This window comes from Jatropha curcas, chromosome 5 (assembly GCF_041381405.1).
Source record: "Jatropha curcas cultivar XTBG-Jc1 chromosome 5, XTBG_Jcur_1.0, whole genome shotgun sequence".
In the NCBI taxonomy this organism is placed as follows: Eukaryota; Viridiplantae; Streptophyta; class Magnoliopsida; order Malpighiales; family Euphorbiaceae; genus Jatropha; species Jatropha curcas.
In genome coordinates this window covers 21,320,721-21,344,047 of record NC_143155.1, presented here as the reverse complement: position 1 = coordinate 21,344,047, position 23,327 = coordinate 21,320,721, and the positions used below count along the sequence as shown (strand labels likewise).

The 23,327-nt window shown below is 30.3% G+C and overlaps 2 protein-coding genes, 1 long non-coding RNA gene and 1 pseudogene across 4 annotated transcripts; 3 read left to right on the top strand and 1 right to left on the bottom strand.

Moving 5' to 3' along the window:
• Window positions 1-4,736: 4,736 nt before the first annotated feature.
• On the top strand, window positions 4,737-6,110 carry LOC149496385 (epi-neemfruitin B 7-O-acetyltransferse L7AT pseudogene; annotated as a pseudogene).
• An 814-nt stretch (window positions 6,111-6,924) lies between these two features.
• Window positions 6,925-9,006, top strand: LOC105636725 (lipid phosphate phosphatase 2). Of its 2 annotated transcripts, XM_037641382.2 has the most exons (8): window positions 6,925-7,042; window positions 7,231-7,436; window positions 7,577-7,664; window positions 7,780-7,889; window positions 7,985-8,078; window positions 8,160-8,348; window positions 8,433-8,492; window positions 8,587-9,006. In XM_037641382.2, the coding sequence occupies exons 2-8, from the start codon at window positions 7,233-7,235 to the stop codon at window positions 8,721-8,723; spliced, it is 882 nt and encodes a 293-aa protein (XP_037497310.1). In that variant the 5' UTR covers window positions 6,925-7,042; window positions 7,231-7,232; the 3' UTR covers window positions 8,724-9,006. The 2 variants fall into 2 exon arrangements, with proteins under 2 accessions (XP_037497310.1, XP_012075457.1); XM_012220067.4 differs by lacking the exon at window positions 6,925-7,042 and having other exon boundaries at window positions 7,065-7,436.
• A 4,620-nt stretch (window positions 9,007-13,626) lies between these two features.
• LOC149496384 (uncharacterized) lies at window positions 13,627-15,843 on the bottom strand. The gene is made up of 3 exons (XR_016320813.1): window positions 15,720-15,843; window positions 15,567-15,634; window positions 13,627-13,818 (listed from the first exon to the last, which is right to left on the bottom strand). It is a non-coding gene; the product is annotated as an uncharacterized LOC149496384 (long non-coding RNA).
• A 2,506-nt stretch (window positions 15,844-18,349) lies between these two features.
• LOC105636702 (major strawberry allergen Fra a 1.06-like) lies at window positions 18,350-19,224 on the top strand. The gene is made up of 2 exons (XM_089721057.1): window positions 18,350-18,604; window positions 18,690-19,224. Exons 1-2 carry the CDS (start codon window positions 18,421-18,423, stop codon window positions 18,986-18,988), a joined length of 483 nt encoding a protein of 160 aa, XP_089577183.1. The 5' UTR covers window positions 18,350-18,420; the 3' UTR covers window positions 18,989-19,224.
• The last annotated feature ends 4,103 nt before the right edge of the window (window positions 19,225-23,327 follow it).

The following is a 23,327-nucleotide window of genomic DNA, read 5'->3' as shown; positions in this document are numbered from 1 at the left end:
TCTGTTTGGGTGGACAGTGAAGGAGAAGATCGGAAGCAAAAAGAGTAGAGTTGATGGTTTTATACTTAAATGATTTATTTATTTATTTTGTTACTTCAAATTTTGGAGAAAAAAAAAATATATAAATGTTTGTGCTTTGTAATATTTCGAGGCTCACTTGCTAGGTTCCATGCATCATCAATTTAAATGCCAACTTCCAGTAATTTAGAGGATGTGTATCCATCAATCAACTTAATGTATCCCCTTTTTATTATTATTATTATTATTATTATTATATTATACCATAGTGTTTCTTTTTTATTACTTCCATTTATATTCAATAATAATATTTAATTTTAATAATTTGTAAAAGAAAATTTTAATTTGAATCTTTAGCTAAAAATTCTATTCTATAAATCACTTATAGATGTTAAATATATGAAAAATCAATTTATAATACAAGTCCAATTCATAAAGTTGAAAATTATTAATTTTTTATTAATCAAAAATTGATTTAGTAAGAGATGAATGTCAGACAATATACTTTTAAAATTACATGGTAAGAATATAGTTAAGGTGCAATAAGCTCAACATTATAAAAAACATAAGCTTATCGTCCATTAAATTGTAAAATTATAACCTACGAGTTATGGTTCAGTTGACAACGCAGACTGAGCATGTGGGAAGAGCTCTCGGATTTAATTCCTAATAATAGAATCCGGATACCGGTGATTTACACAAAAAAATTGTTGTAAAATTATATTGAATTAGTATAATTATTTTGATTTATATCTGATTTTTAAAATAAATATATCTCCTATTCGGAGGTTCTCAAAGAGTCAGGAGCAATGGTAGATACACATTAAAAAATGGGGTTTAATTAATCTTTTTTGTTTATAAAATTCCTGTAAATATTTATTGATATTTTCAAATTTACTCCCTTAAGATAATAAACCCTTCTCATAATTAGCATAATTGATAGTGGTGTGTAACCTAATCGGGATATCTAAGCAGCAAAGAGAATTTGCGGGATTAATCACCATGATTTATATTATGAGTTCGATCCTCCATAATGTAAATTCCCTCAGGTAAACTCTTTTCCATCAAGGGCGAGCGGGAATTAGTCAGATCTCCAAAGGAAGGTGAGCAGATACCTCATGCACCATTAAAACGGACATGTCAAATCTCTGCGGATAAGGATACCTCATGCAAGTATTAAAAAAAAAAAATTAAGAATTAATCAGGTCTCCCTCGTGCAAGTATTTTAAAAAAAATGAGGATTAATAGGTTTCTAAGGGTAAGCGGAGAATAATCAATTTTATGGACCGATAAAACTGACATTTAAAATAAAAATTGATAGTTGTGCGTGATCGTAAAGGTAGACATACATAATTGTAAATGAAGTTAGGGATTATAAAAGAGATCTAACCCTTAATCTCATATATATGATCTCAAAAAGTTTTGGCCCTTTGCTTTACCTTCAGATACGAGGAGGTTGTAATAGAAAATCAGAACCCAAGGCACCAGATTCGGACGCCAATGTACTTAAATATTCATTAAAATAATTAGATTTTTCAAATCCAAATACTTCGGTTAAAAAATTTGGTGCCACCTTTATGTTTTATTTTGACCTACTAAATTCTTTAATTTATAAAATTATATATGTTAAACACTTCAATTTATAAAATTATTTTATTGAACATTTTAATTGCAAAATTAAATTGATTAAACACTTATCAGATAATTAAAAATTATTATTTTAAAAATTATACTAACCACACGTCAACTTAACATTCTATATATAAAAATTAAAATCATTAAATAATTGTTATTACTAGTATAAAGAAATTTACAAAGTTACTAAAATTACTGACTTTAGAGCATAATGTCTACATAAAATATGAAGTGTTTTTTTTTTATAAAATAAATAAATGAATTTATACATTTGAAGGACTTTTCATTTATCACTAAATTATGAATTGAAGATTTATTTAATTATTTAAATAAGGTGTCGTTCTAATTTTCTTTTTTTTTATTCTGCATTTAAAATAGAATTAAGTCCGATTCAAAACAGAGTGATATTCAGGTAATGTGTTTTCAGTTTGTCTTTGTATGCAATCGATTTCTGTTGAAAAATATATATTTTTTTTTCACTGCATAATATATACTAGATTTTAATTTCTGTTACCTGATATTGAAAATAAAAAAGAAAATTCATTTCTACAGCTTTTTACAGCCCTCTTGATCACTGTATATGATCTGGCACAGCTAGATGCACGGTAAAGATGCACAAGCAAATCTATTTAGGAGTCACATGGTGGTTCATGGAACTCACAGCTTTTCTATCGTGTGGGATACTTTGTCCGTTGATTAATTATTATATATAAAAAAATATTTATTATTTAACAGTTGCATGGGCTCGTATATATACTCCCATACCTGTCCCGTTCAAGTCAACTATCTCAATATGGACAAATGCCTATGTCGGCTAATTTAAGAAATACACTATTATTTAATTAAAGAGTGTGGATGAGAAATGCTAAAATTTAAAGAGAAAAAAAAATGAAATGAAAAATATGAACAAAATTTATTATTTTATTTTATAATTAATAGAAAATATTATTAAAATCTATAATTAAGTAATTTATATCCTTAAAAATTATAATATATAAAATGTGATAAAGTTTGGAATCATGTTACAATTATGTTGAGTGTAGACTTAGACTTGGTCTGATCCTATATATAAATTCTGATATTTGGAAATTTATGTTTAAGTTTAATCAATTCACGACTAAAAATTGAAAATTTACCCTAATTAAAAACAGATTTCCTTTATAATTTTAATGACCATAGAAAGAGAGAATTTTCTAAATTAATATTTCATCTATTAACTATTATCTAGTAAGATAGTAAGAAAGAAATTAAATCATTTCGGAAGAAAGAGGGAAGTAATGAAAGAAGTTGGGATAAACTTGACTAGACTAGATTTTAGTGACGGAGTTGGAACCTAGTTGTATAAAATTCTTTATTTGTGCGTGATGTCAACAATAAAATTTGTAGCTTTTCGACATGAGTTCGATCTTGTTGGCTATAATTTTTTTTATGTTTTAGTTTATTTTTTTATATTATTTTAGTTAGTAAAACAACTTTAGTTAGTTTTTACATATACATAAGATCCTACAATTTTCGTAAATTATTATTTTTTTACCATTTAATGACTTATATCATTAATTTTAATTTTAGGTTATTTAATTTTATATTCTTTTTTAAATTTTAATTTTAAATTTGATTTCATTATATGATACATAAATTCACGTATAAATATACAATAGTATGATAAATTTATATTTCAATTGTTTATTATTGGTTATTTAATTAAAATTTAACAGCTTCAAAAAACTTGAGAATTCTAAATTTTTTGAATAGACATACATGATATTTAATTTTTTCAAAGAGATGGATTTAATATTATAATTAATAATTTTTAGAAAATAATATGAAATTGAATTGATTGACTTTTAAAATTATAATAATATATTTAAAATTTCAATAATAATAATTATTTTCATTATAATTTCTAATATGTAAATTTTAGGAAATTATTTATTTCCTCTTGAAAGTCGTCATTATGTATGCTAAAAAATATCTCTATTATTTTATTATTATTTTTCATTAAAAAATTTTTGACCATATGTAATATATTTGCTTATGCAATTACACTATTTTTAGGCATTCTTTTAAATTACGTTTATTTTTCATTTATCCTGAGAAAATATATTTTTCCCCCTGTGAAAAAATTCTGGCTCCATCACTGACTGGGTCCACGACCTTATAAATATAACAAATCAATGAAAATAAAAGTTTTTATAGAAATGGTATATATTTGATCATACACCGAAAAAAAAGAGATAAAATAGGAATAATCTTTGACTGTAATGTTCAAAGAAAAAATTAATTTGAAAATGATAAGAGTACACTTTACCATTTTCTCAATTATAATACATAATTTAGTGCAAAGGGAAACATAAAACTCAAAGAAAATTAAACGTAAAACGACTGTAAATGAAACGAAATAGAAATAATAATTAATTATGGAAGATAAAATCAATTATCCGCACATATGAAAGTCAATCAATTTGCCTTCCCCACTTCTTTTCTCGATCAATGGCTCTTTAATTGCTGAATGGTCCACAAGATAGATTATTAAGAGCTATACTTCTATTTTGGTATTGAGGTATCAACTTTAAAGTTTAGATTAAGAGATGTATTTATTCGGATTATAACGAAATTACTATTGATTATATTTTATTTTTGAAAAAAAATCACCTAAAGATGTTTTATCGCACAAATATTTTAATTTCAATGAGAAGAATAAAAGTTGAATAGTTTAAAGTCAGCAGATAAATGTTTAAGAATTTGATAGGGTAAGCTCAATAAGTTCTACACTTAAAAATGCATTTTGCCAAATTATATTATACATGCGTTAAAATGATATTTATATAGAACTATCTAGATATTTTATAGAAAAATCTAGATATTAATAATTTTTTTTATATATTATATCCGAAAAGAGTAGTGATAATGTTTTGTCTTTTACTTTTTGTCTATGGGGTTATGCAATGAAGACTACAAAAAGGCATAGATAGCGCAAACCAAAAGCAAATGTTGTAAAATTTCTCCTTAGTTTCTATTCAATAAAATTCTATTCTATAACTAGCTAACTCCAGATACTATCTTATCTATTGCAGATGACGAATATGCAGATAGAAATAATTTCCAAAAGCTGCATTTCACCCTCTTCACCAACACCTCCCAATCTTAAAACCTACAAAATCTCCCTACTCGATCAATTTCAACAATCTGGCTATTACTCCATCATTCTTTTCTATCAAAATTATTCCCAACAGGCAAATGTAAATACGCAAAGATCATTCTTGTTTAAGCAATCCTTATCTGAAACTTTATCTCGATTTTATCCATTTGCTGGTAAAATTAAAGACAGATTTTCCATTGATTGTAGTGATGAAGGTGTATGTTATGTAGAAGCTACATCTAACGTTCCTTTATCTCAATATCTCTATCAACCTGATCTAAGATCATTCAACATACTGGTGCCAAATGCAATTCCTGAGTTTGAAATCCCTTTTGGATCTCCTGTTGCTTTGATTCAAGAAACCACCTTTGCATGTGGTGGCTTTACCATCGGTATATATATTTCTCACATGGTTTGCGATGCATACAGTTTGGTTTTGTTTCTAAAAGACTGGGCTGCTACTGCATCTAAATCACCTTCCAAACCCCCTTTGTTAGATGGAGAATCCATTTTCCCACAATACACTGCATTTCCAAGAGAGGTGGGTTCTGCAATTCCCTACGCCTCTTTTTTAAAAACATGCAAGCTCATCGGAAAGAGGATTGTGTTTAACGAATCTGCTATTTCCAATCTCAAAGCAAAAGCAAGTTTGAACAACATTAATAATCCTACCCGCGTTGAGGTGGTCATTGCAATTCTTGTCAAACGCCTCCTGGCTTCTTTCAAAAGTAAAACTGGTATCGAGAAACAACTAGCAGTAAACTATGCCGTGAATTTGAGACAAAAAGGGGAGCCGCCGTTACCAGAAAATTTACTGGGGAACTTTGTTAGGAATGTTGGTATAGTATTCACATTCAAAGAGGAGTTGGGTGAATTGGTGAATCAACTAAGAGAGGCAATAAAAAGAGTGGATAATGATTTCTTGAAGAAGATAAAAAGTGGAAGTGGAGGTGAAGAAGGATTCGTCAAGTGTTATAATGCAGTGAAAGAGATAGGAGATTTGTTATTTACTGCTCCGCCATGTGGGAGTGAAGTAATGGAGTTAGCTTTCTGCAGTAGCCATTGTAATTTTGGTATATATGAGCTTGATTTTGGTTGGGGAAGGCCGATATGGGCAGCTTATGCTCTGCCGTATGTGGATGATTCCGATAAGCCATATATGAATGCGATTCTTTTGACGGATACAAGAATAGGTAAAGGAGTGGAAGCATGGGTAATATTGGGCGAAGATGTCTATGATTTTTTAGATAAAGACACGGAGCTTTTTCAATATGCTTCCATTGACCCATCTCCAGCGATTATTATGAATAAATTATAATAATAAATTATCAATTATTCTAAAAAAATAAATTATCATTAATGTATTTCCTTTTTTAAGAATAATTTATGTCTCTACCTGAATGTTGAATTAATGAAAGGTCTGCATGTATTGGAGTTCAGTATTATTTGGCATTTACATGTTTCAAAAGTTTCTTATTGTTTAATTATAAACACCTTGAAAATACCACCTAAATGAATAGCACTAGCTATAAAATTTTGTATTTTCAATTAAATTAAATTTTGGAACTTATCAAAATAAAAATACAAAATAATAAAATTTTCAATCATGCAATTAAGAATATCATTGAAAAACTTAAACAATTTTGGTGTAAAAACTGTTTTGGAATTTTGGCAAGGAAGTTTATATATAAATATTACGCATTTTCCAATAAGGCATTAAGGTTTAAGATTTTATTTCACTATTTAAGGCAATAAGTTATTAAATTTACAATAATTTTGTACCCTATTTTAGTAATTTCATTATATAAATTAGGGATATATAAGCTCTTCAGAAGAAAAAAATAGGGATATATAAAGGTATAGTAGTCTCAAATCTCAATTAGGGATTCTTTATATAAATTTCAAGAAGGGTTCAAACTTTATTTTTGTAAGTCATGATCACTTTCCACCATTAAAAATAGACTGTTATTAAAATTTAATTTTTGTTTTAATGTTAAAAAAATCTACACACACACACTATATATATATATGTGTGTGTGTGTGTGTGTGTGTGTGTGTGTGTGTGTGTGTGTGTGTGAAGCGGAAAAATTATATATGTGCCCTGTGTTAGTGCAAAGCCATTGATTGTTTGTTGCACATCTGGTCAACAATTTTCTCATCAACGATGAATCCATCATTTCCACATTCTCTAATTTTTCTTCCTTCCAGGTCGCCATTAATTACAGACACTCTTAATAATTACGTGAAAAGGTCTGATTTCCTGTCTCTCTCTCTTTATTAATTTATTACATCAAATGTATCCCATTTTTGTTTAAGTTTCTCGGAAGAAAAAAGGGTTTTCTTAGAAATTAACTATCTATCAAAACGCCCTGATTAAGAAAATCAATTTATTTTGTTTTATTAATTATTCATCAGGAACATTAATTGTTTATGTACAGATATGTTAGAATCTCACACATTACAATCTCATGGAGTTAAGGTGGTAAAAATACACATGCATGACTGGCTAATTCTTCTATTACTTGTGGTGATTGATGGCTTTTTGAACATTATTGAACCTTTTCACCGCTATGTTGGCAAAGGGATGATGACAGATCTAACATACCCACTTAAACCTAATACAGTGCCGGTTTGGGCTGTTCCTGTACGTATTATTCTCTTCCAATTTTACTTCTATTTTAATTATCAATCATAATATTGAATTCCCATTAATCATTTGTTTCTTCTAAAACTTTTATGTTTAAGAAAAATGTTCCTGATGATTTTTGTCTCCTGTTTGGATAGATTCTTGCTGCAATTTTGCCACTAGCTGTCATATCTGCGTACTATTATTATAGAAAGGATGTTTATGACTTTCACCATGCCATTCTGGGTATTTTTCTACTCTTAATCCACTTTTCCATTTCCTAATTAAATCATTTTGGATGAGTATATAAAATTAATAGCTAATAATTGTGTTATTACATTATATATGCATGCAAGTTCAGGCCTATTGTTTTCTGTTCTTGTTACTGGAGTTATAACCGATGCAATAAAAGATGCTGTAGGCCGACCCAGGCCTAATTTCTTTTGGAGATGTTTTCCTGACGGAAAGGAGGTAAATATATAATATGTCTCCATTTTCATGTTCCTTTAAAAAAAAAAAGGAAAAATGAAGTAATTTTGTATTGTTTGATTTGCAATCTTCCGCAGGTATTTGACCCGGTTACTAGGGATGTTGTTTGTCATGGAGATCCTCTGGTTATAAAAGAAGGATATAAAAGCTTTCCTAGTGGGCATTCTTCATGTAATTCAGTAGAAAACTTACAATTTATAAAAATCAAAAACAGTAATAAAGATGATAACAATTATCATTTCAAAAATGCAGGGTCCTTTGCAGGTCTAACATACCTAGCCTGGTATATATCAGGGAAACTAAGAGTTTTTGATCGTCGGGGACATGTAGCTAAGCTGTGTATTGTACTAATTCCCGTTCTAATAGCTGTTCTTGTCGCTATTTCTCGCGTCGATGATTACTGGCATCACTGGACTGATGTCTTCACTGGAGCTCTTATAGGTTTCTGCCATTACCTTCCTTGTTCAATGATTCATTTCTTTAGAGAGCAGAATTTTATTTATTTATTTTTTGCATCTAATGCAGGAACAGTTGTAGCTGCATTTTGTTACTTGCAATTTTTCCCTTTCCCAAATGATACAGAAGGTATATATATCTCGATTAAACTTACCTAGGTCCAGTGTATCGGAATTTTTGATTTAGAATAATTTGCTGATATATTTTGACATTGAAATTGTAGGTTGGGCGCCTCATGCATTTTTTGCAATGTTAGCAGAGAAAAACAGAGTTGAGGGCTCAGGTAGAAGAAGTAATTCTGTTCGAATGCGAGGAATGTCGACAGACATAGAAACTGCTTTCATGGCTTCTGATGGCTGAGAAACAAATAAAGTCCTCCGTAATTAACTTAAACAGAAAGCAAGAAAAATAGATCATTTAATTAATTAATGGAGTTAAGTTTTATAAATGTAGAAGATTGTACACCAGTTCTTTTATTGCGAGTAATTTTACTGAGTCAAATTCTTTGCAAGGGAAATTGAAAATGGGACAAAACTACTGTAGAGAACAATAATATTTTGTATCAATGCAGAAATCATTTTGTACCTTGAGATTTCAATTGTAATTATTTAATAATAACGATCTGATTACATTATAAACAGTAACTTATCACTGGTTAAACATGTTAATAAAAAAATTATATATAACTGCAGACTTTTTTTTTTTTTTTTTATCTCTTCGTTGACTCTTCAAAACTCTAGACACACGGCAACTATATTTGCACAAAAACTCTACCATGAATTATTGTTTAGAATGTAACTGTACCTAATAAGCAAGTATGAATATAACAAAGAAATCCCAACGCAAAACTAGAAGTCCACATTGAAAAATTATATAATGGGCCCTTATTAGCCATGAACTAAGAAAAAATTCTTAGCAAAACCAAAAACCATTTTTCAAAATCAAAAACTCATATTACAAACTGTAAAAGATTATAATTTTCAAAAGAATTGCAGAGTGGATAGTCATTCTATTCACCATAAATTAAAAACTAAATTTCAAACACTATGTTATTAAATACTATAAAAGAATAGCATTTAATATTTTGATTGGTCAAAATGCTAAAAGCTACTTAAAATACTATTGTCAAACATATCTAAAAGGTGATTTAATCAATTTATCCTTTATTTTTTATAATTTGAGAAGAAAATTAAATATTTTCTTAACCCGATAAATCTTTTAACGATTTTATACTTTAATTATAAAATTTTACGGTGCGTGTAAATCGATGTGACTTGCACAAAACAAAACAAAGAAATTATTATTTTTTAAAAAACGTGTTTGCCTTTTTTTAGGGGAAAACATTCAAAATACGGGGTCCACTACGGTTTTGATTTTAAAAAAGGTGAAATCGAACCGAAAAACCTTTTGACGGTTTTAAAAAAGCCTTCATTTCGATTTGAAACTGAATTTAGATAACTTTTTTTAACTTTTTTAGTTTTTTTTAGCTAAATAAGAAAATTAATAACAAATAATAGTATTAAATTAAAAAAAGATTAAAAGAGTAAATTAATAGTTTTAAAATTTATGAAAAAAATTATAACTACACAAAAACATAAATTTAAAATTCTCCAATAGTATTAATTTCTATAAATTTAAATTGAGAGACATGCCAAAAAAGTGATTTGTACTTATTTATATTAGGAGAAATTCAATGGAATTTAGAGAAAAAGAATTGATATTTGTGAAAAAAAGGAAGATTATTAAAGTATTTATAGTTAACATCTAAATTTTTATTCATAAAAAATACCCTTCAAATTTTTCGTTTTTACCGATATAAAGGCTAAAAATGTCTTTTAATTTTATTTAACGAATAATAAAAAATACCATAATATGATTTTTTTTATTCCAAAATATATACTTCAAGTAGTACTGTTATAAAGGGGCAAAACGTCTTTCTATCTAAATTAAGAGTTAAAAAAAATTACAATATAAATTTTTATTCCAAAAAATACCCTTCAAATTGCCTTTTTTTACCGTTGTAAAGGAGAAAATTATTTTTTTTATTTAAGAGTCAAAAATAAATTTAAATAAATATTATTTAATTTATATGTAAAAAATATATATTATAAAGGGCAAAAGATTTAAATTAAAAATATTTAAATGAGGAACAATTTTTTTTCTCTTTTTCAACTTATAATTTATAAGTTATAATTGCATTAATAAATTTTAAGATGATAGTAAAGTGAAATACCCGAATTTTTATATTCGAAACTTTCGAATTTTTATTAAATCAAAAATATTTATTTTCAACTATACAGGCTATAAATACCAAATAATCTTAATTTCAGTCCAAAGTTTTGCGAGTTGCCCAAGCCCAAATATATTATCAGAATTTTCGATTCGAGAACAGTTAAAATTTTCGAGAAATAATATGAAACTCAACAATTAATCTATTATGAATATATATAAATTAATTATCCTAAAAATCAAATATCATTACTATTGATATTTTTATTATTATTGAGTAAATGGAGGAAATGTTATGGAACCTAACTAAAATAATCAAAATAAATCGAATCGGATCCAGAATTCAAATTGATTTTTCGAAAACCACACGAGTAACCCAAAAACCAAGTGAAAAACCTGCAAAACGAGCAAGAACCGAGCCAAAATATTTAATTAAACCAAACCGGTTCGAATCGAACCGGAATGGTCTAGAAGCTCTAGACTTCTTCTTTCCTTTCTTCTTCTTTTCTCCTTCTTCTTCCTCGATCACGCGCGCAACAGCCTCCTCTTCTCCCCATGCGCTGCGTTTTCGGCCACCGCACGACGAGCACAGGGTGGCGGATGACTCACCTTGTGCCACTGACTAAGTTTCCAGCCTCCTCTCACGCGAACGGAGCTCCAGCGGCACGATCAGACCTATTTCCGCAAATCGCACCCTGCTCTTCGATTTTCCGACGAAATCTCGCCATTCAGTGGATATCAGGCGTCGGGAAGGGACCCAATCGACTCCTAGTCACCTCTGAAATGTTTCCCCTCTATTAACTTGAAGATGGAGACCGTATGGCGGAAGTGTCATCGAAGGCGGTGGTGGAGCAACTGTCAAGCTTGATTCCAACTGATCGGCTCTCCAAATGCACAAACGAAGCATGGATTCGAATTCCGGGTGAATTTTCGAGTCTGGGGGTATAGGAGCTGCTCAAATCTAGTAGAGGCACGATTTTCCACGGTGGCCAGCGGCGGCGGTCCGGTGACTGGCCGGCGACACTTCGGCGAGGCCCTAGGAGACAGAATGATCTCCTTTTCGTGCTGATCATGGAATCGTCACCCGATTCTCAATTGGTGCGTTCTACGACCAATCTCCCCATTTTCGGTATAAATTCCAAACTTAATAATTATTAGTTGATTAAATTGAATTGAATGAATAATCAATCAAATATAATTTTGCTAAGAATCAGTCGGTATAATGTGGATGCAAATTAATTCTGAATATTGTTAAATATATTTTGTGAACATTAGCTACGACTAGAAGGTTTGGTATTGAAATAAGAATTCCTAGCTAATATTTATGTAAGCTAATTTAGGAATTTTAATAAATATTGTTAGGAAGAGTTATAATTTAAGGCTTAGACAAGTAAATAGTTATAGAGCAATTAATAATATCATTGAAATAAGCTTGGAGGTTAATATAAATTGTTAATGAATTGATTTGGAATTATTAAGTGTATATATGTGAGCGTGATGGATGATATATGTAGCCTGAAGCGGATGGGTTGGTTGGATTGATTGCCCGATGGATGGGCTGTGTGAATTGAGTAATCGAATGATTGATAAATAAGGTTATGGAGGACGGGATGAGTTGATGTGAATTGCTTGACGGATGGCTTTGATATTATATTGTTGCATCGTGGTTTAGTCAAATTTTAGAGGAGGTTCTGCCGAAATTTTGATTGAACCTAGACTAGTCTTAATTAATAATATAATTAATAGGTTTAATTAGATTAATTCTTTATCTCTACTTATATTATTATTATCATTAGTATTCATTTATTTATTTAATTATTTATCTATTTTCATCATTATTGTTTGTTATTGTTATTTAATTATTTATCTATTTTCATCATTATTGTTTGTTATTGTTATTATTTATTTTATTATTGTTGTTTATTGTTAATACTATTTATTTGTTTATTTGCATTTGAATGGAGATGTCTAATTGTGCATTGCATTACAATGTTTAATTGATTAATATGCTTGCATTTAATTGCAATGCTTGATAGTTGTGATGTGATAATGCTGTGCCTTGTATGTGTGGAGTTGGGATGAAGTGAGTCATCATGGGTTTGTGAGGACGGTCGATAAAGCATGAATCCTGATTATGATGAAATTATGAAATTGGACCGTCGGCCGGGAAAATGGGAGATCAGCACCCCCGTGTGCACCTGATACCATGGAATATATAGAAACCATAGGTTGGCCTCCTGTCGTGTGCACCTGATAATCTGGATGTCATGGAAGCCCACAGGGTGGCCTCCTGTTGTGTGCACCTGATGATCTAGATTTGACGGAGACCACCGGGTTGCCCCCTGTTGGTATGAAAAAAAAAAAAAAGAGAGAGAGAGAATGTAAAAACAATGAGAGGACTGGTCATGTGAGGATTAGACCGGTCGGCCAGGTATGGGGAATTGGCTCCCCAGTTGCACAAGTTTGAGAGGATGGGCCATGTGAGAGTACGGCTGATCGAGGGCTTAGGTGACGCCATTGACTAATTTCCACGTGATGTGATTATGTGAAGATATTAATAATTTTGAGTGCTGGTGATATGCCATTTGTATGACTGACTGCGTGAGCATATACCTAGTCGGATGACTAGATTGATATGTTTACACATTTGTGTAAATGCGTGTGTTGTGCAATAATTATTACTCATTAGAAGACTCACACGTCTTGTGTAACATCCCTTCCCGGTCCACCCGTTAACCCGAATGAACCGAGCCAAGATGCTACAATCTGGTTGAACTTATGTCCTGTCATGTTGATATCATCCTGTATGCTAAATATGAATACAAAACACTCCCAATTAAACTCCAAACTTCAAATATCTCCAAATAATCATCATAACACAATAACACTTTATATATCTTTTCATAATTGTATAAATCCTCAATAGCATTTAATATCCAGCAATTAATTTCATTCATGATCTATATCAAGTCTTCGTGACCTAATCATACCAACTATAGTAAAATATTCAATCATTTCCTCCAAATACTTACACCACAATAATTACATGCTTCAATTATATTTCCAATCACATAAGCTCTAACAAATGTAATAATTATACATGCCATAAATCTTAATACATGCCATAATTCTTAATTATATAACTCTCAATCTACTACTCCCAAATTAATCACTTCTGCTTTGATAGTACTCTTCAAGTCTTCAAGTAACAACCACGATCTTCAACCTACGCGTGATAAAAATCGACGCGTTGAGTATAAAACTCAGTGGTGCTCATAATTCACATACTTAACAAAGTGCGATGGCAACTAACTTAAAATACAATTTTCATAAAAGCATTGATAATCATAAAAGCAGTAAATTGCAACATAAATGTATCTTTATAGTGAAGAATAAACTTCTAATTCATAACATAAATAAGTGAGTTCTAATTATCTCATAACTCCTTTACATGAACCTTTAATCATACATATCATGATACTATCATGATCTTACCTGCTGTTCATTATGTTGTATGAATGAAATCAATAAACATGTAAGAATACATAACAGTATATTTTCATTATCTTACTTGCTGTTTATTATGCTGTATGACTTATGCACTTTTTAGTCACATCATATAAGTTATGATTAATAACATCTCATAAATGTATGGCTCCTTAAGAATTAAATAAATTAACTTGTAAGCATATATAGCATTATACTTTTATGATCTTACCTGATGTTCTTTATGCTGTATGAATTCTGCAACTTTTATTAAAACTCAGTGAACATCGCAACGAATAAAGAAACATATAAGCACATACATATGTAGAAATAAACATGTACTTATGGAATGTAAGCACACATATCATGATACTTTCATTATCATACTTGCTGCTCATTATACTGTATGATTATGCAATTTGTAGTCAATATAACTGTATAGCTCTATAAGGTTATAGTGAAACCAACGTGATAAGAAAAACTGTATGAAACTGTATGAATACTGTATGACTGGGCTGCTATGGCCATTATATAATCATATCCACTCAACGGCCTGTAGCCGGAGTACCAAACTGTATGGGGCGCAGATCTGCTATCCTATGTCGCGACATAGCCTTATCTACGTGGTTTCTACTCAACCTCAATGGAGCATATTATTGATATGTCAATATATAAAACAAAAGTATAGTAACTGCGTCCTAATTTGCATGCTTGTATCATGAAATTAACTGCTTTGAAATTTCATAAACCATACTGCTTACCTGCATGCTGCTAGCCCGCCAAGCGGGCAACTTGTGTCATGTTAGTTTTACATCATTTACATTCTTGCATTTTGTGTTTATGCATGTGTTCATGTTGTCTTTTTGTTTTAAAATAATTGAAGGCATACAAGTTGAGCAAAGGAATACAATTGCATAGAAAATGAAGTCTAAAAGAGCATTAGAACACAATTCGCGAGCGCGCCATGCAAAGTCGCTAGCGTGAGAAGCACACAAGAGGGTCAGAGAGTTTATAGGCCAAATTCGCGAGCACGCAATGAAATTTGCGAGCGCGAGAAGTGCAAAATGAGAGTCAGAGAGTTCACAAGCCAAATTCGCGAGCTCGACATGAAATTCGCGAGTGCGCATCGTGTTTTCCAGCCTGCGCAGTCTGTACTATTTTGGTCATATCTCTCAATTTACAACTCCGATTTGGGTGATTCAAAAACCCATGGAAAGCTAACACATAGAGGAACAAATAACTCTTGTATGACACTTCCTAATTCCATCATTAACTAGGGTCAAAATCATGGTGAAGTTACTGGTTACTTTTCCAGCAAAATATGTTTCACTATAAACTCAATATCTACTTCATTTATTCATTTCATCTCATGCTTTTTCACCATTTTCAGTCTTCTTACTCAACATTAAGCAACATATCTTCTCATTATCAACACACCACACAAATTATCATGCAAGGAAATTAATTAAACTAAAAGAGATAGCACACCTTCACTCCAAAAAGCTTGAGCTCTTCTTTTAAGCTTCCTATTTCTTCTACCTTTGAGCTCCCCTCTCCTATACATAAGAACTTTGATGAAACATCTACAATATAACTAAATTAGAGGTTGGATAACATAAAGCTTCAAGAAATTCTACTTACTTGGATAAAATAGAAATTGAATTAATGCTTGAATCCCATGAAAATTGATGGAGAAAGCAAGGGAAAGTAAGGTAAAGGAAGTAGATGAAGGAGATGAAGATGATGAAGGAGATGAAGAAGATAAAGATGAAAAATGGGAAAGTGAAATGGAAGTCTCGGTACATCTCTAAAAATATCATGATTTTGTGTGTAAAATTACCAAATGGTCCCTCAAGTGTCAAAATGGTATAACTTAATACCTAAGCTTTATCTTTTAGTGCAAGTAAGTCCTAATCCTTATACTTTGATCTTTTTGTTTCCTTCAAGTAAGTCCACTTCTTTTCATTATTTCAGTTACATCCCATTCTACCCCACTCTGGACTCTAATGGCTCGAACCGGGTTTTGGATCAGCCCGACTCGACTCTAAGCAACGACTCGATTCAATAGGATGTCACAACTTACTATTTCACACATAGAAAAAATGGGACGTTACATCTTGTTTAATTTTTCAGGGAGTAAGTTTCTCTTTAATTCGGTTAAGCTACATTTCTTCGTCGCAGGGCTAAAAAGAAATTTCCTAATTCAATAATTATTTTGTTATGTAACTATGTATAAAAAAATTTATGTATATCTAATAGTTAGTGACTTTACAGTTGTAGAATTTACATACATTTAGTTGTGTATTAATATAGATGAAATAATTCTGTGAGCCCATATTAGAAATATGATGTATTGTAAATTAAGCTCGGACTGTAGAACGTTGAAGATGATAAATTTGGGCCAAGGTATAATAAAATCTTGAGGTTTATTTTTCCTAGTAATATGGGCTGAATGTTTGAAATTTATATTGAAATAGTAGATTTTAGTGTTTCAGGCTTACTAGGGGCTTCGGGGGCTTTAAGTTTACCTGAGTCCTAGTGCCGGTCCGGTCCATAGAAACAGGTCGTGACATAAAGTTACTGCGTTTAATGATGAAAAATAAAATTAATTTAACAATTAAAAATCACGTGTGAAGTGTGATATTTTCTTCTTTTTTTTTTTTTTTTACGGTTTCAAAGCAGAACCGCGAGGGTTAATTTTCAAATATAAGAAACCGCAACTGAACCTTAAACCGCCGGTTTCAATTACAGTTTGAAACCTTGAACCGTTGACCACAGTTTGATTCCAGTTTTAACTGATTCGGTTCCGATTCGAAATCGAATCGTGGTCATGCCTAGCCCACTAGTCACGGCCGGATTAATATGTATTTATGCTAAATAAATCCCGAAAAGACAAATCACTTCCTATTAAATTTTGAAACACTTAACACTTACGACTCGAAAGAATGTTTATTATCTCATCTCACCCTTTAATCGTAAAACTGTTTTTGTCTTATTTCTTTCGTATTATCTCTATTTCATAATATTTGTCACATTTGAGAAAATAATTATTCTAAAATACTTGTAACATTTATATTTTCAAGAAGTAATAAATATTTTTTTTATATTTACCTTTTGTATGTGATCAATAACCATTATTTCTATTTAATAATTTTCTTAAAAAATTAATATTAAATTAATGATAATATAATTAAATTATTCAAAAATTTATTAAAAATTTATTATAATTTAAATAAATTTAATAAATTTTTTAAAAGATGTAGATTTTAAATATGATAGATATTATGAAATACATGTAGTATATCAAAGTAAAGGGGAAGATATTCCTTTTTGGGAAATAAAATTTGAGAAGTTGGCAACACCCGGTAAAGAAAAGAACAAAAGGGCAAGTGAAGTGAAAATCTTTGGTCCTCTTCTTTCCTATCTTTGGATTTGAGATGTCACGTCCACGCGTCACATATCAGTATTTCTATTAACAGAATAAAATAAAAATATGTCACTTTAATTATTCTCAACTACACATGTCAAATATCTACTCTAGAAACGAGATATTTCTTTTTTTAGAAAAAAGATAATTTTTTGGACTCCTTCTTTGGGTAAAAACAAATTCATGAAAGAATATTTAAAAGATGAATGACTATTTTCGAATAAAGAAATAAAGAAGGAATAAAGAAAAACATTTTGTTCTATCCATGCATGCAATATAGATAAGTAAGGGTATAAATAAATGGAATTTGAGTTTGAATCTCTAGAGCTTGAATATCCGCTTGATAGAATTTAACTCGTTTAAAAATAAAAAAGCTTGAAAATTTAAGCTCGAGTTCAATAATAACTTCACTTAAAACTTCAGTTCAATTCTGAAAAATTTTGAACCCGAGTTTGACTCGATGATCAATTAACTTATAAAAATATTATATATGTATATATAAAAATTCAGTAAAACTTGACGAGTTTTCGAATAATTATTATTAGGCTCGAGCTTGACTCGTTTACTAAATGAGTAGACTCGAGTTCAAATTTTTTTGAACTCTTTCATAGTTAAGCTTGAATAATTCGCGAGTTGACTCGTCTCATTTACACCTCTAATTAAACACGTGTAATAATTTTACTATTTTAGGATTATCTCTTTTTTTTGTAAATATACTATCTTTTAGTGAGTGGTCATATGCGCATCTAGTATCTAAATATTTGTAAAATAATATTATTCTAACACATCTAAACGAGTAGCAGAGTCCCGTAGCTCAGGCTATAAATAGCAGCTTCAGCATTGAGCTTCGACATCTCATTACACACAACAAATTTCTTTCTTCAATCTTTTAGTTTCCAAACACCAAACATTAAGATGGCTGTTACTGTCTTTGAACGCAAGATTGCTTCTCCAATCCCTGCAGCCAAGGCGTTTAAGGGTCTCGTTACCGATGCCGACAATCTTGTTCCTAAAATCCTTCCAGGGGTCGTTAAGAGCGTCGAGACTGTTCAAGGAAATGGAGGGATTGGAACTATTAAGAAGACTACACTCCACGAAGGTAATCATTTTATAAATAAATTAGGTGTTAATTTATTAGTTCTTGAGTTGTAATTAACCAGAGTTCTTTGTTTTAATGCATGCAGGTAACGAATTGAAGTCGTTCAAACATAAAGTAGACAAATATGACCCACAAAACTATGTATACGAATACAGTATATACGAAGGAGAACCATCGATTGATGGAATAGAGAAAGTCACAGTTGGAATAGAAATAGAGGGTTCAGGTGATGGAGGATCTGTTGTCCATGTTAGTTTCAAAACCTATCCAAAGGGTAATAATGCTGCGCTCCTTCAAGGACGCGTTGACTCTGACAAACAAAAGCTCGCAGGAATGGTTCAGGCCATTGAACAGTACCTGTTGGCAAATCCTAATGCCTACTAATTCCATTGAATTTCCAAATTTGAAGCATGTGGGCTATGGTTATATCTTATGCTTTTTCTGTTTCTTTTTTTTTTTTTTTTTTTAATTTCCTGTTCAGACCGAATATAGATTATCTAGTTTTGGTCTGATAATAAAAGCTTGGATGTTATGTTAAATGGGTGCTTGAATTGCACCATACTATTGTAATCAGGTTTCAATCATATTCCTCTGAAATTAATTATGGAAGCCTTTCGTTCTTTTCCATTATTTCAGATTTCCAAATTCAAAGAATGAAAGGGATTTTTTTTTGGTTACAATAGAGAGGGATTAAAAATAAACTATCTACAATAAAATCTAAATAAGCTGCATCAGCTAAATCATGATCAAGGCCAAAAAGAAAGAAGGAGACTCATAGATCCGAATTCCCAGAGGCAAAAAGGACGCAAAAACTTGGACAACCAATCAGCACCAGTTATTAGCTTCCCAAAAAATACAAGAGAGGGAAACTTGGGACCCAAATTGCACAATAAGATTTTTGATATGGAAAACCAATGATCCGAATTGAAGTCGTTAAACATAAAGTCGTTCAAAAACTATTCACCGGTTTGCAACTGCATCACCATTAAATTATCGCATTGAACAATAAGGTTAGAGTGGTTTGAACTCAAAGCAAGTTGCAAACCGGTAAAGAGAGCCCAAAGCTCAGCTCCCAAAACTGTAGTACATCCAATATTAATTGTAAAACCAGCAATCCAAGCTCCATAACTTTCACGGATTAGGCCTCCACCAAAAGCATTTCCATTAACGATGGGTAAGAAACCATCCGTATTATAAGTTATAAAATTTGAGGATTGGTCAAAAAACTTATATATGGATTTGCTTTCTTTTCATATAACCACTCTATTTGTGAAGCAAATCCCAAAATATACAATTCCAGATGATTTTCCAGCTGGTCAAAGTAAGTGGGGATTTTCACATGGTTAAATATAGTGAAATGTGATAGTGAAACGGTTGTTCACATGGTTAAAGATAACGTTCAAGCTGCTGGAGGAAACAAACAACTTGTAACTTCCATTAATTAATTGCATTCTAGAATTATATTAGATTTGTTCTATCACCCATATTCATAGAGAAGCAAATTTCGATGCAGATTTCTTCACAAAGGTGGCAAGTTCCTATCCTTTGGGTACCCATATTATTCAAGTTCCTCCTCCTGAGATTAATTTCTAGTTGGTTAATTCATGATATGAGTGGTGTTTCCTACTCTAAACCTACTCTAAAGCCTGTTTATTAGCTTTTAGCCTGGGTTGTATATACACAAACATGTTATATGACACAATACAGACAACAGACATGGTAATTTTTAAAAAAAGTAGGACATGACGCTTAGCATATTTATTACACCAAATAACTATAATTTATAAATAATTTAAATAAAGAAACAACCATTTATAATAAATTATAAATAAAAAATAAAAAATAATTAATTTATTATCTCAATATAATTAATTAAATTCTCAAAATTAACATTACCATTGAAAACCATAACATTTTTATCTTATTTAGAGATAAATTGATAATTTAAAAATTTTCAACTTTTTTAAAAGAAATCAAATTATTCCCCTACGATATTTCACATTTTAATTTTCAAATGTATCTTTATAATATCTGTAGAAGTATCCTTAAATGTCTAAAATTAATAAAATAAAATGAATAATAGGATATTATTTTTAAAGCGTCTAAAATTTAAAGAGAAAAAAATTGAAATGAAAATATGAGTAAAACTTATTATTTTATTTTATAATTAACAGAAAATATTATTAAAATCCATAAATTAAATAATTTATTTATATTATTAAAAATTATAATATATAAAATATTATAAAGTTTGGAATCATGTTACAATTATCTTGGGTGTAGACTTAGGTTTGGTCTGATCCTATATATAAATTCTAATATTTGGAAAATTTCAACTTTTTTAAAAGAAATCAAATTATTCCCCCGATCATATTCCACATTTTAATTTTTAAATGTCTATAATATCTTCAGAAGTATCCTTAAATGTCCAAACTTAATAAAATAAAATAATAGAATATTATTTTTAAAGTATTTAACACGTGTCCGAAAATGTTTGAAAAGTGTCTATATTCGACACGGATATAAGAAGAGATAGGTTAAATATTTTAAGATATCTATGTATCTTGGCTTTTAGCTTCTCCTTTTATACCAAAAAAAAAAAAAAAAGTAAGCGGAGATTTCCAAAGGTGACTTCAAATCGATCATCAATGTAAAAAAAAAACATTAATTTTTTTTTTGAATTTTTGTAAATGTTATCACTATTTTGTAACTAAGTATTTTTTTTTATAAAAGGTAATGATTTAGTGAATGATTACAAAATAAAATATATTTTTATTAAGATTCCTTAAAAGACACTAATTTTTTTTGTGAAACAGTTCAGATTTGACTTCAATATTTTTTTTTTTTTTTTTTGATAGGCAAAATTAACAACTTTTATTAATAGAAACAGGTGATTTGACTTCAAATTATTAGACATGCTCGGCAATTCTTGGTAAAGTGGGAGCAAGCAAATATAGTCTCTCACAATTCGGACAGCCTCAACACCTCTATGGTATGTGTAAAATGGTCTTCTCCTCCATTTAGCTTCTTTAAATGTAATGGTGATGTTTCTTTGAATAGCACTCAATATCTTTGGGATGGGTGTTATTTTAAGAGACCATATGGGTCATTATGTGGCGGATTTTTCAAGTTTGAAACCGGCTGTTAATGTCAAAATAGGAAAAGCTTTTGTGAACAAGTTATAATCTGGTCAGTCTTTCACTTATAAAAAAGCTAGAAGGTCTTGAATTTGAATTATTTTTTTATAAAAATTTTCAATAATTTAGTGAGTTAAGCGGATAACTCCTTTGCGTTGAACCTCTCAATGAATCAAAAATATAAACTCATATCCTAATCTCCTGTTCATTAATTATTAAGCATTGTTATATTGTATAAGCAAGGATTAAGGTTGTCTTACTTCAAACTTCAATTTTCCTTTCACTCTTTATCCATGTATTTTCTTTTTGCTTCTTTTTTTTTTCTTTATCCACATATTTTCAGCATAGCACATCAGTTTCATATACATCCTCTTTTCGAAGATCACAATGATTTCATAGTTAGCTTGTCATTTCATATACATCCTATATATACATGCATTTCTTGCAATGTTAGCAGAGAAAAACAGAGTTGAGGGCTCAGGTCGAAGAAGTAATTCTGTTCGAATGCGAGGAATGTCGACAGACATAGAAACTGCTTTCATGGCTTCTGATGGCTTAGAAACAAACAAAGTCCTCCGTAATTAAGTTAAACAGAAAGCAAGAAAAATAGATCATTTAATTAATTAATGGAGTTAAGTTTCATAAATGTAGAAGATTGTACACCAGTTCTTTCATTGCGAGTAATTTTACTGCGGTCAAATTCTTTGCAAGGGAAATTGAAAATCGGACAAGACTACTGCAGAGAACAACAATATTTTGTATCAATACAGAAATTATTTTGTACCTTCAGATTTCAATTGTAATTGTTTAAAAAGAATCATCTGATTACATTATAAACAGTAACTTGTCAGCGGTTAAACATGTTAATAAAAAAATTAACTCTTCAAAACTCTAATCATAGGACAATTTGGGTGTGGGTCTTTTGTTGAAATAAAATGTCTCTCACTTTTTCTTCTTTTTTTTTTCTTTCTATTCTTTATTTTTCGTAAATGGTTTACTCTTTCCATATAGTATGTCCGGCCCGCCTTTTTTTGTTTTATGCCCCCTAACTCTTTCTCAACCAGACTTGGGCAGAATAGCAAAGCAAGTACAAATATTAGTTGCATATTAAAACTGAGCGAGAGAAAGAATTACTAGTTGCTTAACTTAACTCTTATACTTACGTGACACTATATTAGTTGCAAGGGAAAAGGTAATCATGAAACCATGACCAATGTACCTTGCAGCTTGCATGGTTCGTTGCTCATAATTCTTAGTTACCAGGGACATGATTGTATCAGAACGACTAGTTCTATTCAAAGCATCTCGAAAGGATAGGAGTCAAGAATGGTTATATATTACTGCGGATTTTTTTTATCCCTTCATTAACCCTTCAAAACTCTAGTCACACGACAACTATATACAAAAAAAAAAAATCCACGATAAATTATTGTTTAGAATGTAACGGTACGATAATCAAATATGAATATAACCAAGAAATCCCAACTCAAGACTAGAAGACCACATGAAAAAATTATATAATGGGCCTTATTAGCCATGAACAAAGAAAAAATTCTTAGCAAAACCAAAAACCATGTTTCAAAATC